Source organism: Phyllopteryx taeniolatus, chromosome 5 (genome assembly GCF_024500385.1).
Source record: "Phyllopteryx taeniolatus isolate TA_2022b chromosome 5, UOR_Ptae_1.2, whole genome shotgun sequence".
Taxonomy (NCBI): domain Eukaryota; kingdom Metazoa; phylum Chordata; class Actinopteri; order Syngnathiformes; family Syngnathidae; genus Phyllopteryx; species Phyllopteryx taeniolatus.
Genome location: NC_084506.1, coordinates 27,017,542 through 27,035,489, shown reverse-complemented (window position 1 = coordinate 27,035,489; position 17,948 = coordinate 27,017,542). Strand labels below are relative to the sequence as shown.

General features: G+C 41.4%; 1 protein-coding gene across 4 annotated transcripts; it reads right to left on the bottom strand.

The window, feature by feature from the left end:
- Positions 1 to 19: 19 nt before the first annotated feature.
- alpk3a (alpha-kinase 3a) lies at positions 20 to 17,680 on the bottom strand. 4 transcript variants are annotated; one of them, XM_061774323.1, is made up of 15 exons: positions 17,398 to 17,680; positions 16,835 to 17,135; positions 16,551 to 16,583; positions 16,082 to 16,203; positions 15,779 to 15,896; positions 14,321 to 15,680; positions 8,662 to 11,869; positions 6,561 to 6,708; positions 4,227 to 4,354; positions 4,109 to 4,144; positions 3,369 to 3,643; positions 3,202 to 3,290; positions 2,908 to 3,125; positions 2,092 to 2,140; positions 20 to 1,994 (listed from the first exon to the last, which is right to left on the bottom strand). In XM_061774323.1, exons 2-15 carry the CDS (start codon positions 16,972 to 16,974, stop codon positions 1,652 to 1,654), a joined length of 6,267 nt encoding a protein of 2,088 aa, XP_061630307.1. In that variant the 5' UTR covers positions 16,975 to 17,135; positions 17,398 to 17,680; the 3' UTR covers positions 20 to 1,651. The 4 variants fall into 4 exon arrangements, with proteins under 4 accessions (XP_061630307.1, XP_061630305.1, XP_061630308.1 ...); XM_061774321.1 differs by having other exon boundaries at positions 16,835 to 16,963; XM_061774324.1 differs by lacking the exon at positions 16,551 to 16,583.
- Positions 17,681 to 17,948: the final 268 nt, after the last annotated feature.

The window sequence follows — 17,948 nt, the reverse complement described above, 5'->3', positions numbered from 1 at the left end:
GAACTCTACTAAAAAAACGAATGTTTTACATTTTTATTAAAAATAGAAAATAGATTAGTTTGACATGGTGTAACACTTTATAAATGTACATTTATACTTCTTTGTCTCGCACTCACTCGCTCTCACACACATTTGGGCCAATTACAATATTTCGTCCTTTTGTCACCACACTTTTGTGTTTCACTCTTATCTGATGCTCTCTATCTCAGTATATATATTTTTTCCCCTCCATGCAAGTGAAATATTTTTTGAAGCCAGCCGCTGATTCCCACTGATCATTAACCAATAATCCATTACATAATGTACATTCCTGATGCTTCCATGCCAGTTATGTTGGGAATTTTCATTGATTGTGTAAAGGGAAAGATATCAAATGTCAATGTTGAAGCCTTTGTGCTCTATTTTTAGGAAAAAAAAATCAGCCATTGCTAGAGATTATGTACAAACTCTTCTATCCGACTAGGTTGTACTTGAGCTTTGCATAGAGAGTGAAATTCTTGAAAAATCCTGAGTGTGCTCTTTTGCCTACTTTGCCCAATGTGTCCATGGGTTGGCTCCAGATTACAGCGTGGAGCTGAATCAGCAGCTTTCAGGTTACAGCTGCCAACGTACTGCGTCTGCATGACAATGAGCTGTACCTTATCATGGTTAAAATAACGGATGTAATAATGTATCTGTAAGTGTGACTGTTGCTTAAAGCAAGCAAACTACAGAAACCGAAATCACTGAACATAACTTATTTCTGTGCACGCAAATACACTCACTTGGCACAACATTAGGTATACCTGCAGTTGAGAATTATTTTTTTTATGAGCATTGATTTATTTTGTCCACTATATATACTGTATATACACAATCAGTTCATATTTTGGACACAGTTGCTCATTCAATAGCATGAGAAAGTGTGTCCAAAACATTTGACTGATAAATATATATATGTATTTTTTTCACTTGAAAAGGTAAGCGAAATATTAAATCACTTAGTATGATTTGGTGCAGTTTTTCACTGCAAACTACAATCTCAACAATAAACATATTGTTAAACGAATGTCTCAAAACTGAGTATTATTATCTATAAAGCGCTTGCAGTGACTCATTGGATTGTGCATGTGTACCTTATGAAGTGTCCACTATATTTAAATTTTTATTGAGCTTAATTGAACAGCGCAAACTCAGATTTGCAGTGTACTTTTAAGCAAGTTGGGCGAAAAATAAAAAGCATACCCCTGCACATAGACTTTGCATCACAGATGAACATGCAGTGTGTAAAACCACTTTTGTGGCTAAACGTGGCCATTTAAAACAAAAAGGGACATCTCTATATAAAAAGAGAGCATGTCTTCAAGATCACAGTCATTGCTGATAGCTAACTTATTTCTGCTGTGACAAGTACTGATCAGAGTCCACTCGTGGAGCTAATAAAACTCTGAGGCACGTGCTTGCGATCATTCAGTAGCGTAACGTCGACTCTAATGAGGCCCGGTGTGGAGGAGTTAAGCGTACCTCCACTTCTGCGTGTCCTCTGCAAGATTTTATATTGTAGTCAGCTTTCTAGCAGGGATAAGATCTCCCATGATTTTTCACGGTCATTTTAAATAAAAAGAAACTCGTATTCTTATTCTAGCTGGAGAGAAACACCTAAAACAATTTCCTACCTCATTTCAAGAGCATTAGTAGTTTCTGCAGGCTTGAGTTTGCCGTTTGAGTCAATGTCCTTTGTCTCCTGGACTTTTCTCGTCACCTTCGGGCTCACATTAGCCTTCCGGGGCATCTGAGGGCTGTGTCCTTTACGGTGTGGCTGGGGGCTGCCGGAGCCTGGGGTCAACTTGCGGTTGAGCAAGGGGCTTTTGGAACCCTTTACCTTGGTGGTCTGCTGCTGGTCCTGAGTCTTGAGCGGGCAAAGGCCCAGAAGTCCGCAGTAGTAGTTGCACTGGTGGACCGTTGGGAACTGCTCAAAGACTTCTGGAGAGCTGCAGTCTGTCAGGCCTTGGTACCTGAAATACAACAAGGAGGGTAAGGAGAGGCTTTTATTGCAGCCATCTCGATAGCAAGCAGCCCAAAACATCAGTGCATTTGAAGTATAATACAAACCCTTTTGTTTTGGTCACTACTCTAACATTTGTAATCTTCGTTTCAACACCTGCAAAAAAAATCAAACAAAATTACAGGATCAATACGGCAATATATTTGCGTGTAAAACTTTATTTTTTAAATTCAAAGTTTTATTTCGATGTTTTTATTTTATTTGTTCGCCTGTTCTAGCGTGGGTTCTCTGCAGGTACTCCAGCTTCCCCCCACATTCCAAAGACATGCATGTTTGGTTCATTGAAGAATCTAAATTGTCCATAGGTGTAAATGCTTGGTTGTCTATGTGCCCTGCGATTGGCTGGTGACCAGTCCAGGGTGTACCTGGGATAGGCTATAGAAAATGGTTGGGTAACAATACCCTCCTTTAGACAAGACAAGTCACCCCGCCAGTGTTCCACTTTGGAGGTAGTATCAGAGTCGTAACAGAGACGTGGTGAAGTGTGAAGTTTAACATTTCTACTGCCCTTTTGCGTTAAAAGCAATAGCCCCTTTTACATTGCTCCAGACAAAGTATCAGAGCGTTAACAAAGGTGGGATGCCACCTTTGGGGTAAGTGTATAGTGGGTAAGTATAAGGGCATTCTGAAATGCACGATCCGTAGAGTAAAGTTTAACACCTGAAACTGACTTCTCCCATCCTGTTGTATTGAAAGCAATTTTAGCTGTCCAACAAATATTTTAAATCTGCTTTTATGTTACATGTACATAATCTAAACAACTGTGGGATATCCCTGTGGGAAACATTGTGGTTCTTTATATACCGATGCCTTTCTCATTATGAGCCATAGGATCTGTTTGTCAGTGTAATTGTGTGGCATACCTTCCATGCGGGTGATGAGTAAATTGCCGTGCGTCCACTGGTGAATCCAGTGCTGGAAGGTGCTGCATTTCTGTTCCATCTCAGAGGCACTTTGAGCAATCAGACAGCCTTTACCATCTGTCGCACAATACTTGAGGAAGACCCCCTTTAGGTCAACTTCCACTGTGGCGTACGGCACTGAGTTGGCGGGTCGGTACATTAGGTACTGAGGAATCACTCTATGGGTGGGAACAGACAAAGCATACTGACAAGGACTTAGTAGCAAAGCTGCTGTGTACTAGTTGTGTGACTTACTCTAGTGAAGAGCCAAAGTTTTCAATTGCTCTTGCTTCAGCCGCGAAGATTTTACAATATTCTCTGATCATGTTCTGGATTTTGCATTCCTGGGCGGAGAAATCAAATCAAAAACAACAACGTGAGGTTCATTAGCAGCAATTTAACCACAAAGCCTTTTCACTCACTTGTTTTGTCATTTCTAGATTTCTGTCTATAAGGTTGTTATCCTGCTTGGTCCCGTAGGCGATGGGGTTTGGAACCTTGATAATACATGTACTTCCAGACTCATAGACAGGATTTAGGCCGTAGATGACTTTCACTCTGCTGGCTTTATGGCTGACACCCTCGCCGATGTGTGCCATCTCGGTCATGATGCGGCCAAAGTACTTGTCGCCCCAGTTGCTGGAGGTGGCGAGGCCTTTGGTGAACAGCAGTGGCGTCATCTCTATCTCCTCTCCAACTAAAGGAAATGCAGAAGGGCCGGATTCTAGATTTGAACCGCAAACCTCAGAACTGTGAGGCAGACATGCCAACTGCAATTCCATCCATCCATTTTCTATACAAGTTAGCCTGTTTTGGGTTGTGAGTAGCCGGAGCCTATTTCAGATGACTTGGGGTCGAAAGGTGGACTACACCTTGGACTGGTTGGCAGCCAATCACAGGGCACACATAGAGACAGACGTTCATTCACACTCACATACCATCCCTGAGTGGGAATTGAAACAACGCTGCCTGCACGAATGGCGAGTGAACCATTTCACTATCAGTGACTCATAACTTAATTTTCAATAAACAAACAAAAAAAAGTAATGGATCTCAAAACAAATAACAGAGTGTACAAACTCTTTTGTTGCACCGCAAAACTATTCTGGCATGACTAAGCAAGTTGAAAAAAAGTTTGTTGGTACACCAAAGCAATAGTTACCTTCCAGAGCCTCTCTGAGAAGTATATCAGACAGAACTACAAACAGAGAATGGAATGTTTCAGAAAAGCAATGATTTAAATGAGGATTTATGATTCAAAGTTGGATGTTGCATCTTACTGTCCACGCTGAGGAGGAAGTCTGTGGTGTCTGTGCCGTACTCGTTCTGGATGGTGCAACCGTAAACGCCACAGTCTTGGCTTGCAGCCAGAACAATAGCCAGTGCCACTTGGGTCTCATCCCCTGCACTTGATGACAACATGAAAAACACATCAGCAGCAGCAGCCTGACAGAAACAGTCAGTGACCAGATAAGAGCACAAGATGTCGCTATAAGACAAAGGACAGTGCCGTGTGGAAACACGCTGCTGATACAGCAAGCAAAAGTGCATATATATATATATATATATATATATATATATATATATACACACATACAACCCCAATTCCAATGAAGTTGGGAACTTGTGTTAAACATAACTAAAATCAGAATACAATGATTTGCAAATCATGTTCGACCTATATTTAATTGAATACACTACAAAGACAAGATATTTAATGTTCAAACTGAAAAACTTTATTGTTTTTAGCAAATAATTATTAACTTAGAATTTTATGGCTGCAACACTTTCTAAAAAAGCTGGGACAGGGTCATGTTTACCACTGTGTTACATCACCTTTTCTTTTAACAACAATAAACGTTTGGGAACTGAGGACACCAATTGTTGAAGCTTTGAAGGTGGAATTCTTTCCTATTCTTGCTTGATGTACAGCTTCAGCTGTTCAACAGTGCGGGGTCTCCGTTGTCGTATTTTACGCTTCATAATGCGCCACACATTATCAATGGTAGAGAGGTCTGGACTGCAGACAGGCCAGTCTAGTACCCGCAGTCTTTTACTACAAAGCCACGCTGTTGTAACACGTGCAGAATATGCGTTGAAATTGTCTTGCTGAAATAAGCAGGGGTGTCTATGAAAAAGACGTTGCTTGGATGGCAGCATATGTTTCTCCAAAACCTGTACGTCCCTTTCAACATTAATGGTGCCTTCACAGATGTGTAAGTTACCCATACCATTGGCACTAACACAGCCCCATACCATCACAAATGCTGGCTTTTGAACTTTGCGTCCATAACAGTCCGGATGGTTCTTTTCCTCTGGCCCGGAGGACACAACGTCCACAATTTCCAAAAACAATTTGAAATGTGGACTCGTCGAACGACAGAACACTTTTCCACTTTGCATCAGTCCATCTTAGATGAGCTCGGGCTTAGAGAAGCTGGTGGCGTTTCTGGGTGTTATTGATAAATGGCTTTTGCTTTGCATAGTAGAGTTTTAAGTAGCACTTACGAATGTCGAGCCGAACTACCTTTACTGACATTGGTTTTCTGAAGTGTTCCTGGTGATATCCTTTACACATTGATGTCGGTTTTTGATGCAGTGCCGCCTGAGGGATCAAAGGTCACGGACACTCAATGTTGGTTTTCGGCCTTGCCGCTAACATGCAGTGATTTCTCCAGATTCTCTGAACCTTTTGATGATATTATGGACCGTAGATGATGAAATCCCTAAATTCCTTGCAAATATACGTTGAGGAACATTGTCCTTAAACTGTTCGACTATTTTCTCACGCACTTGTTCACAAAGAGGTGAACCTCGCCCCATCTTTGCTTGTGAATGACTGAGCTATTCAGGGAAGCTACTTTTATACCCAATCGTGGCACCCACCTGTTTCCAATTAGCCTGTTCACCTGTGGGATACTCCAAACAGGTGTTTGATGAGCATTCCTCAACTTTCTCAGTCTTTTTGGTCACCTGTCCCAGCTTTTTTGGAACATGTTGGAGCCATAAAATTCTAAGTGAATGATTATTTGCTAAAAACAATAAAGTTTATCAGTTTGAACATTAAATATCTTGTATTCAATTAAATATAGGTTGAACATGATTTGCAAATCATTGTATTCTGTTTTTATATATATATATATATATATATATATATATATATATACTACTGCTAGTGATTTATATATATATATATATATATATATATATATAACCCCAATTCCAATGAAGTTGGGACGTTGTGTTAAACATAAATAAAAACAGAAAACAATGATATATATATATATATACTTTTAATGCCCCAGGAGGTAGGGAAAATATTGTGTCATATTACAGTTCATGTGTCTAGCCAGTTTCCGTGTCACAGCTGTGAGGTTGACAGTCACATGAGCTGTAAAGTCTGTGCACTGAGAATATCAAGAATGACAGAAGGCCACAGGGTGCTCTCTAAATCCTCATCTTAATCCTTGTAGAATCATTTGTTTTATATCACTACAGCTTTATGGCCAGTCATGCTGTTTGTATATCCTGCCGAATATTAGCACAGAGATGCCATTCTGCGCACAACTTGGCTGCGGTGGTCTGTGTTCGAGGTAATGATGACGTCCTTTTACCTTCTCTTGACCTCCAGTATTTCCTCTTCATCCCTGAACCATTTAATGGTGGAGTCGGAGAGTATGTTGAAAAACTGGCACCACAGCTTCAGGTGTCCGGAGGCATCTGGGAAAGGTTCTCCTCTGATCTTACGGATGACCTGTGGTGCTGTTTACACAGTACCAAACACACGCTCTAATGCAGTTCGTAGAATTCAGCCTTTACAAATAACACATCACGCAGTTTTTCCTATCCATCTGTCTTCTATAGCCTTTGTTTTCATCAGGTGAACTGGAGCCTATCCCAGGCAACTTTGGGCAAGAGACATGGTACACCCTGAACTGGGTCGCCAGTCAATCACAAAGCACATACTGACAAAAAAGAATAAAAAAATAAAAATCTGATGGACATTTTAGAGGCTACATTTAACTCAACATGCATGTTTTTAGAATGTGGTTGGAAGCCAGAGTATCACCTATGTGTAACATGCAAACTCCATACACGAGTGTTTGAGCCGAGATTCAAACCTAGGACCTCTCCAATGTAAGGGAGACGAGCTAACCATTAATTCAGGTAACTCACGTTCCGCCCAAAAATATTTTTTTCCCCCGTGCAATTGCAAGATTAGGCAGAAACTACAGAAATATTTAAATATGTAGTTGTAGGCAACCACAATGTATCCCATCAACAAGACAACTAGTTTCCAAAAATATGTCTTCTAAATTTGACATATCACAGAGACGTGTTGTTAACAACCCTGCCAAATTTGAATGATTAAAAGAAATCAAAACGAGGCTTCAAAATCAAGCCTTTGTATCTGCTGACTGCACTGAACTCACACCCCGCTCAACTGTCAACTATCAATTATGAAAAATAGATGCTACTTCGTCTAGTATCTTTCTTAGGCATACACGTCGCCACATGTTTCAGCTGCAAAAATATTTTAGTTTAAAGCCTCAGGTGGCTGAAATGTATATAAGACGAGAGGCCCTAGTCACCAGCTAGCTCGTAAGCTAACAGACCTGGGCCAAAAAATAATGAGACTTTCCACCGATCTGACAGGGTATATTGGATCCGCCGATATTTTGGATTTTATGCAAATTTTGTGATTGGCTGCAATGTCTTAATTTGGTGGTCTAGATCGGATCAGTGAATTAAAACATTATGGCCGACACAATCTCGTTTAGTCCACGGACATTCCTCGCTGGCGTCGTTTATGTTTGAATCCGAAAGCTACTTTAATTTTAACCCGGTCGCATGTCTTGTAATTTTGTACATCCATGATGGCCAATATTGTTTTTCTTAATCTTGTCGGTGGAAAAAATTTTGCTACCATACTTTGATCCACGCTACCTCCTCTCAGGGCACACGTACTGTGGGGAACTTGTGGGTGAAATTTATATCTGGCGAGTCCTTGTATCCCCTCTAGAGGTCATAGATGATTTACCCTTACATCTCTGTCAGTTTGGGGCATGGTAAAGATTGTTAAACATTGGCAAAACTGCTTGAGAATACTTTGGTCGCAACTCAGTAAACAATTCACAAGTATGTACAGTAAATAAACAAGCTATTGAAATAGATATATTTCTCCATCATATGATCGGATCGGTGATCGTTTTATTTAAACTCACTAATCGTGATCGGCCCCAAAAATCCTGATTGTGTATAGCCTAGTAATAATAAAGTAACTCGCAATTGTGCTGAATAACCACTGATGTGAATGAAGGCACTCAAGTTCTTATTTAATGGGGCAGGGCGTACTCATGCCCGATGCCAAAGTGTGTCCCTGCGCAGCGTTTTAGCCAAAACTGATATAGTGAAAAAAAGGTTTTACACTATATCTCCACAATGGAGTACTACTAGTATGTTCCACTAACAAGTGTGTGTGTTCACTGTGATGGGTAAAATGCAGAGAACAAATTTCGTGTGCATCCATGCATGTTCATGACAATAAAGGTGATTCTTCTTCTTCTGCTACATAGTTCTCAGTTTTTCCACTTTTTCAGGAATTACCTTTAAACACGTATAATGTATTTAGAAATAGATCTCTGAATTCACTTTACAAGGTCTTTGAATATGTTATTCCTGAGCACACAACATTGTATCTTATTCGGCCCTTACCTTTCAGAGGGTCAAACTTCTTTTCAGCAACTTTCTCCTCTTTTACACCCTTGACTGGGTCCTCTTTGGGCGGTTCCTCCACCACTTTGGGTACCTCCAGCGTGGTCTTCCTGCGATTCATCAGTGGAGAGCGCCTCTCTGTTGGGGGGGTGTTTTGTCCCACGGGGGCTTGGAGCAACGCTGCTCTGCGAGCCTGGCTGGGGGACATGTAGGGGCTCTCCTTCTTGTTTTGAGCTTCCAGAGCGCCGGCAACTTCGTCCGGATCCTCCTTAGCTTTAGGAATGAAGATTTTGCGGCGGGCTCCCGAGGCCAACTCCTCGGGCGTGGCCGAGCGTATGAGTGAAAGACTGTCCCTTCGTTTCAGCCTCGGGCTGCTTTCACATGACAGCGAAGATGTCGGCGTAGAGGACGTCGGTGTTGATCCGCCACTCGTGTCATCGTCCGCCTTGTCGCGCTGACGGTCGTCCACTGTGATCACAGGGACCATCATCCCAGCATCACTTTCTAGCTCTGCAGCGGCCTTGGACATGAATTTACGGATACTGCCAGGACTCAGTGATGGATGAGTGGGGGGTTTGTGTGCGAGTCTCTCAACAGGGGCTCTGCTTCTGAGGAGGTCCTCAACAGTCACAGTACTGTCAATCTTAGCCTGTTTTAAGGGGTTTTCCTTCAGTTTTTCAAGGGAAATATTGTCCTCTGTGGTTCTACTCAATGAAGGCCCGCTGCCATTCCTCCTTTGTAGCACAGTTTCATTTGGCATAGAAGAAATGTTCTCTGTTAAACTTTGTTCTGCCATGTCTTGAGGTTTTTCAGACATAGCTGTCGTGTCGTTGCCAGAGCCACGCTGTCTTACACTCTGTGTGACCACCAAAGTTTCAGTTTCTGTCCACTCAGTGTGAGTGGTTTTCTTTGGTTCGCTCTCATTCTCATGACAAGTGACAGATATTGGCGGGACCACAAACAAAGGCACCGTCGACGTTTCTAAGGGCTGCAGAGAATCCAGGACTTGCGTGTTTACGAATTTATGATCCTTCTTGTCATCGCTGGATGAAACATTTATTTGAGGAATGGTTGCATAGTTTACCTGAGGGAGCTGCTGACTATCTTTCATCCTTGCCTGCAAAATTATTTCTGTCTTGTCATCTAACTTCAAAAGTTCCTTCGCTTCATCTGAGGGTGATGGCTTATGGTCACGACCTGAAGAATCAAGAACATCCCAGGCTATAGCTTGCGGTTTTAAATGTTTTTCTAAAATACTTGGGTCTGATTCTATCTTCTTGAGTGCTAATATAGTTAGTGGCAGAGTGAACTGTTTGGGTTGCGGCTCTATTATTTCAATCCTTGGGACGGCAGTGCTTTTATTTGTGCTTATATCGGACGCGAGTGGAACATTTTCTGAGGAACACTGCTGTTTCTCATTATGGCCTTGATGCGCCATTTTTGAAGCCTCTTCCACAACACTTAATTTAACCTCCTTATGATCTTTCTTGTCTGTAATGATCTTGACCGACTCCTTCTTCAACTCATTTGCTACTGCTAGTGGTTTCTTTTCTTCTGTCACCATTTCCAAAACGTCATTGTTTGTTTCAGTAAGTTGTACAATCACCTGCTTTTGTTCTTTCAGATTGTTCAGATTTTCTACAATGTCTCTTAGTCGAGTATCAGTGACTCCTTCCTTCCTTTCACTTCTCGTCTCATGCCTTTTAAAACCGGACTCTGAACTCTGCAGTAGTTTCAGTTTTGAGTCTTCTTTGCTTTCATCTGTTAAAAAAGGCATGTATTCAGACCACATTTTTAGGTCACCCATCTTGGGGGCTGCAGCAGGTAAAAATCCTACATTCATTTCCTGAATGAGAGAAACACTTTCAGCCTCCTCCTTTGTGTGATCTCTCTGTGAACTGCGTGCTTCCATATTAGACTCAACTGTCTGAACGGGTGCTTTAATTAACCTTATTTTGACAGCCTCTTCCAGCGAAGTCGGTGTTAATATAGCCACCTCAGGTCTGTTTATATCGGGACAGGGTACCTCTTTTAATTTCTCTTGAGTTCCCACACATAACCTCTTGGTAGGGTAGTTCACCTGTTTGGCAGGTTTCCCCTCTTCCAGTGAATGTAATGTTAATATAGACACTTCAGGTCTGTTTATATCAGGACGGGGTATCTCTTTTAATTTCTCTTCATTTTGTACACATAATATCCTTGAAGGGTAGTCCAGTTCTTTGTCAGGTTTACCCTCTTCCAACAAAGTCAGTGTTAATACAGCCACCTCGGGTCTGTTTATATCAGGACGAGGTAGCTCCATTAACTTCTCTTCAGTTTTTACACATAGCTTCTTGGTAGGGTAGTTCACCTCTTTGGCAGGTTTACCCTTTTCCAGGGGAGGCGGTGTTAATACAGCCACCTCGGGTCTGTTTAAAGCAGGACGAGGTAGCTCCATTAACTTCTCTTCAGTTTTTACACATAACTTCTTCGTAGGGTAGTTCACCTCTTTGTCAGGTTTACACTTTACTAGCAAAGACGGTGTTAATACAGCCACCTTTGGTCTGTTTATACCAGGACGAGGTAGCTCCTTTAGCTTCTCTTCAGTTTCTACACATAACTTCTTGGTAGGATAGTTCACCTCTTTGGCAGGTTTACCCTTTTCCAGGGGAGGCGGTGTTAATACAGCCACCTCGGGTCTGTTCAAAGCAGGACGAGGTAGCTCCATTAACTTCTGTTCAGTTTTTACACATAACTTCTTGGTAGGATAGTTCACCTCTTTGGCAGGTTTACCCTTTTCCAGGGAAGGCGGTGTTAATACAGCCACCTCGGGTCTGATTATATAGGGACGGGGTAGCTCTTTTACATTCGCTTTAGTTTCCCCACGTAATTTCTTGGAAGAGTCGTTCACCTCTCTGTCAGGTTCACTGTCTTTATCCATCTTGTCAACATTTATCTCGCCCCCTTGCAAAGTGGGTGTCACATAGAGGCTACTTGTCTCCATAGCTGAGATAACACTGAGAGGAGGAGCGTGATTATCTTTTATAAGGCTGGACGGTTGAGGGAAACTTTGGCTGGTTGGGGAGAGAGACTTATCATCTCTGGGTGAAGATGTAGCGTGTCCAGCGGGGTGATGAGGTCGCGGTGAAGCTACCAGAGTCTCTGACTCTTGTTGGTGTGAGAGAACCATATCCGCACTTGTGACTGCCTCAGTATGTTTCTCTTCAGCCTAATGGGAACCAAACACAGCATTTTACTGCATCACCAGAGCTGTGTTTACATTCTCAATAAATTCCTTAAAACTAAATCACATTTTTCATATATGCATGAGTATAATATAAATGTATGTTTTCCGAATACATAACCTTCAACTTCATGCGCAACTTTTCAGTGTCATGTTTATGCACATCTATAGCGGCAACCTTTGCCACTGAGACGTTGTTTCACCATAAACAGCGTAACAGATTACATTTGTGTTATTTGCTAGGCACAGCAGAGCACCAAAACAGAAAGAAAACAGTAAAAATAAAAAAGATCAATATATTCTTATTTTTTATGACCTTTCAGTTTATTCCAAGAGTTTTTCTATCTCGTGTCACGTAAACAGTGGCTGTGTTTACACAGGCAAGAGACCAAGGAAACGTTAGGATATTTGAACACTCAAAATCTGGATCCAGTTTATTTCTTGTTTTGCAGTAGTACAGTAGATTGTCAGATTCATCAATTTTATATCTCATGGCTGTGGTAGAGGAAGATGAATATCATTATCAGGTTGAAAAGAGCCTGGAAATGTAGGAACTGAAGTTGCTTGAAGTGCTTGTGTCAGCTCTAAATTTCTTTTGAACTAAGACTAGGGGAATTCCTGAACATTTTGGGCAGGTGTGTGCTACTTACACAAAGAAAGAGTAAATGAATGATAGCTCAGCAGAAACTAGCCAAGGAAATTAATATATATTACTTGATCACAAAAATGTAAAAATAAATTAACCCTAATATTGAGGAAACAAGTCTTTCAGGAATATGTAAATGTGCACACAAGTACTGTGTATGGTGTAGGTGGGGTTTTCCCCTCACTGCTTCTGTGTGCCGTTCACACACTTCAAATGTATACAAAGGACAATATACAAGCTCCATGTCGCTTCGTGACATCATACTAAGCAGAAAAGGAAGTTATTGCTTTCGATGGAAGGGAACTGGTGTCATATTTAGACTAAAAGCTGAAGCTCTAGCTCTCGAAGCTGTGTGTAGACAGTGTAAGACTGTATCACAGTCACGTGAGAAAACAAAGGATTTGACTTCCTCCAGTCACTCAACAGTGAGGTTTTCTATAAAGGGGTCACCACAATAAACGAACAGTTGTAGTTCTACATTATTGACAGTTGTAGTTCCACATTACTGACATCGGATCTCCATTCAACTGGGTCCACTTTGAAGCCAGTGACAGTTCAGTTCTTCTTCCCACGGGACACGTGGTAATAGATGTCCCTTGAGTCACAACTCCACTGCACACATCAGCTCTAACGCACTTAATTCACTCGACAAAACAACACACACGGGTCCAATGAAAACCATGTATCTTTACATTGTGTATGTTTTTTTTTTAAAAAAAAAGCAACATTTAGAACTACTGTATTTGGAAAACTAGTATTCTGTATTAGGATTTTAGTGATTTTCTAACTATACCATTTGACATACAATTTAGCTTTTTATTTTTTATTTTTAAATGTTCATTGATCAGTATAGCTTTAACAAACACAAATTAAAAATACATTTTAATTACTTGTTTATAATGTAGTTTAAGAACAAAAGAAAAGGCATACATCTATATTAGGCAAAGCAATTAAATGGCCTAAATACAGTATATGCAATCTCAAGTGCAAAAAGGACAATCATTTTGAAAATCACTGCCAAATATCCATAGCGGTGTTAGCTGCCATTATACAGTACATACTGTAGATCATAAATCCCTATTCATAGCATATGCAAACCAATTCTCCATGCTGGCCACAGATAAGAGAAGCATTGCCTTCCTCTTGTCTACATGAGGATTTATTTTTAGTCTGTGGGGGGCTGGTTGCAAGGTATTTGCAAAATGTGACAAGACCGTCCTTCTCATGCTGAGACCCGCCACAAAAGTCACTCGACGAGCCCTCAGACAGATCGTACAAAGCCTGTATGTAATGTGAGAGCTGCCGTTGGCATTCAGGTTTCAGCCTGTCTTCTGACGCACTGCTGTCTCATTCACCACAGCCAACATCGGAGATATTGCCTGGTATATCTTACAGTGTGCTGTGAAGATACACAAAATCCCCCACCCCCACATATAACATTACGGAGTGATCTACTTTTATGGTTCCTCATTTCTTCAACACGTTTGACTCAAAGCCTGTGTGGCAAAAGCAGTTTCCAAGGGGCAGGCTGACTCAATGCATCAACTGTTAGTGTAGTGTGACTGGCACACTTCCGCCATGGAACATCTACCTGAGGTCTTGAGTGTGCTTCCCAGCACTTTTTATGACCAGCCACAACACAAACTCCAAACAATTTCATCATGAACATAGTTAAGGATTTAACCCTGCCGGGGCTTGAGTGTGTTCACCATCTTGTCACGCAAATGCAATCTAAATATAACTCGCAAGTCAAGTGGCAACCGGCTGCTTTTCAAGTCCTCTGTACATACCTCAGTGAGAACTTGAAGACCGGACAATAGCGTTTGTTGACCTGGACCGCTGATTCCTTCACCTGCTGATACCTCCATGTTATCCACCAGAGTCCCAGTCTCTTGGTTACTTTGTCCTGTAGGCTCTTTTGGTCTCCCAGGGGGTAATTCAATAATTGGAGACTTTACAGCTTCTTCAACTTTTACTTTACGTTCTTGTGCTGTCGAGAGTTTCTTTGACACCGACTGTTGTTCTACATCCACAGACTTTGAAGGCTCTGGTGGCTTATCAATTTCCATAGGTACAACTTGGTCCATGTGAGCTTTGTCAAGCTCTGCCCGATGCTTCTTGTACAGCCGATATGATGGCGGTGTTTGTGATTGTGTAGATTTAGGCTGTATGAACTTGGGAACGTGGTCATGTTCTTTATCTTTGTTTTCAGTGTATTCATGAGAGTCCTTCTTCCCTTTCCCAAAGAAGAAATCTTTGACTGTGTGCAACATGGAGGAGATGGATGACTGAATATTATGATGGTCATTATCCTTGAGCGCTTTTCTGTGATGTTTAGGGTGTTCTGCCAGATGTGACATTTCTTGCAACCTTTCCTTTTCTTTCTCCATTTCTATAACTAACTCTTTTTCTTTTATGTTCTCTTTCTCTTTTGCCGTTTCATGCTGTTCCTTTTCTGCTTGTAACTTTTCCAGTCTTCCTTCTTTCTCTGTACTCGCATTTTCGATACATACGTCCATCTCCTGCGTTTTTTCCAATTGAGGTAAGTTTTCGATCTCTTCATCAGTCTGCGATTGGAGATTCTCGGATAAAAATTGCGCCAAACTGATTCCGCCGTCATAACAGTTTTCACTTCCATTTCCGATCATATGGCCTCTACTGCTACTGCTAATTGTGGTGGTGTTAACGCCGGCATCGACACCATTGGTGATCTTTGGTTTCTTCTTGGCCACGAGTTCCTCAGGGGCCGGTATGTCCTTCTCCAGACTATTGTCCAAAGGTATTGCAGAGGCGGTTTCTTTGACGTCAAAGCTAACTCCATTGGCTCCTGCAGCAGTGTGCAGCTGCTCCACAGTTTCAGGCTCATTAGCTGCTTGGACCGGCTCCACTGACGGGACTGGGCGTTTCCTTGGGGGTGGCTCTGGACTAATGCACGGTTCCTCTGTCTGAATATTGTCCTTGACCTCCTTTTTGCTCAGCTCATCTAAGTCTTTACGCTTCTTCTCCGCTTTCTGCTTGAGCTTGGCAAAGAATCTCTGGTGGATCTTGAACTCACTCATGGTGCCTACCTCTAAAACCCCTGAGCAGGAGACAATACCTTTGCTATTGCTCGCTGAGACCTGATAGATAGCCGCATCATCCAGTGTGCATCTGGAAATAGAAACACCCATCAGATCAAAGCAATCAGAATCTGCATTTCCAGTCCTCTAACATAAATATTTAGCATTTCATAGTTGCGCTTCACATACTTGTAAATATGGAGGGTGTGAAGTTTCCCATTTTTGTGGATCTCATACTTTGGAAGTCCACAGTAACGGTCCATTTCCATATCATCCTTATACCATTTCAGTTCTGGAGCTGGATAACCTATAAAAAAAAATCAATTACTGTGTTTTACTTTACTGTAACACTGCTACTCAGACACTCCACCTGTACTTTTTACAAAGTAAATTCCTTTGTTATGCAGTAAAGTCACACCCATTCTCATGTTATAAACATCATGAATTTGAATTACAGTAAAATAACACAAAAAGTTTTCAAATAGGCTGTACCTGATACAACACAGGTGAACTTTACGTTACAGTTTTCCGACACCGCCTTTGACTTTAAGGTGGTCTCAAAGGATGGTTGTACGTCCTCGGTAAGCTGAGCCATGACAGTGCACAAAGTGCTCCTGGAAGGAAACACTGGTTTCAAACAGAGATACGTTTTCCCTTCACACTTTAGAGGGCTCCTCACACTGGTGCAGTGCATTCCATTTTCTTTGAAGGAAAGTAGTTGTTAATGGACATTACTAGTAGTGGAAAGAGGTTGACACAGAGACTTTTGGGACACCAAGGAAAACAGAAATGCTAAATGCAACATTGAAATTGATGTTGGTCACTGAAACTTAATGCAAGACTGGACAGAACTGGACACTTACATCAACTGTTAAGACTTGTGTAGGTTTCATTCTTGGGGTAAACCAGGTTGTGTGGTTAAGATGTTAGTTTGAAGGAATGTTTGAAACGCATGTATTACCTCGTCGGCCTGTAGTGAGAGTACCTTGAATAGCTAGTTAGAGAGGAGGCAAATGCAGGGTTGTTCATGAATAACTGAGATTTTGATAATTAATCAATTTATATGAAATAGGCTAACGATGTGCCTCCTCTTGAAAAACAACAACAACAAAGCACACTGACATTTTTGTAATTCTGATTGGTTTTGTCTTTATTTGTGTTCATTTTTGGGAGCGCTTTAGGTTCAGCTGTTTCGTCTTTACCACCATACACTATAAAATTCCCCTTTAAACCAAAAATGTTTACCTGTTTTCTGGCCTAACATTTGAGAGGTAATTACTGCGGGTTTCGGTGCGGCCATTTAAAGAGCTGCTGTCCTCTTCGCTGAAGCTGCTGGTCCTCCCGTTGGCAGAAAAAGAGCGAGTCATTGGCCTCCTGGAAGTCATCGTGCACTGCAGTTATTCACCAAAGTTGTGAAATCCACTATTATTTTACCACCGCCCCCCCCCCCAAAAATAATAAAAAAAAATCCTTAGTCACGTCCTCAGCTGGCCAAAAATTCACTGCCTTGGATCGTAGTAGAATTTTGTTATTCATATAAAAGCCCCTAAAAATGAAGCAAAAAGACAATTAAATTTCTGGAGCACAAACACATAGTTAAACTACATTAATCATTATTCATCCAGTACTAAGCACACACTTCAGTTTCCATGCTTGTCTTATCTGACCAGCCAAACTACTAGCATTGGAAGTTATAAATAGTTTGATCTATCAAGTTGTAATCAAAGGCAAGCGAAAAACAACTTAAGATTTACACGCTCAATGCTTGTTTTGGGGTCCATATAAACATGGTAAATGTTCCAACTTACCATTGAGATGTTGTCTGTGTTTCTTTCGAGCCCTGTGTCTGTGAAGAAAGCCTCTGGAACTGCAAATCATAGGCGCACATGTGTTGCCAGCAGGGCCCTATTTTTAGCGGGCCCACAAATAGGTGCAAGAGCACATCAGATTTTCCAAAACTATACAACAATGAAGTCTTAAGTCGTCAACAGGTAACAATTACTATTTGAAGACGCTATATGAATAGTATCTAAATGAGTTGTCAAAGAGTGTCTGGTCTGGTGCAGACACTGCGCAAGACTGTATGGGAACATTGAAAACATGTTTGTGGTATAAAAGGCTCCTGGATGGATGCAGCCAATGACGTGTGTTCTACCCATGTGTTTTCCTGAAGAGGTGCCCCTCTAGGTGTGTTGCAAAACATATAATACAGCTCAAATGTCACATCAATGGGACAAACAAACATTACTCCCAGTGCAACCATACATGTTGAGTTTTGAGCACAAGTCATTGAAAGGCATTGGCTGGTGTTACGGTTTCATTTTAAACCCATTACTGTACTGAAAGGCTGAACCCGGGA

What these genes read in the sequence shown, in the direction of transcription:
- alpk3a (XM_061774321.1), bottom strand. Translation starts at nt 17,477, where the DNA reads ATGTGCGCCTATGATTTGCAGTTCCAGAGGCTTTCTTCACAGACACAG. An exon ending in ACACAGACAACATCTCAATG is followed by an intron (nt 16,964 to 17,397) that starts GTAAGTTGGAAC and finishes GATGACTTCCAG; the next exon opens with GAGGCCAATGACTCGCTCTT. An exon ending in AACTTTGGCTCTTCACTAGA is followed by an intron (nt 3,126 to 3,201) that starts GTAAGTCACACA and finishes TCCCACCCATAG; the next exon opens with AGTGATTCCTCAGTACCTAA.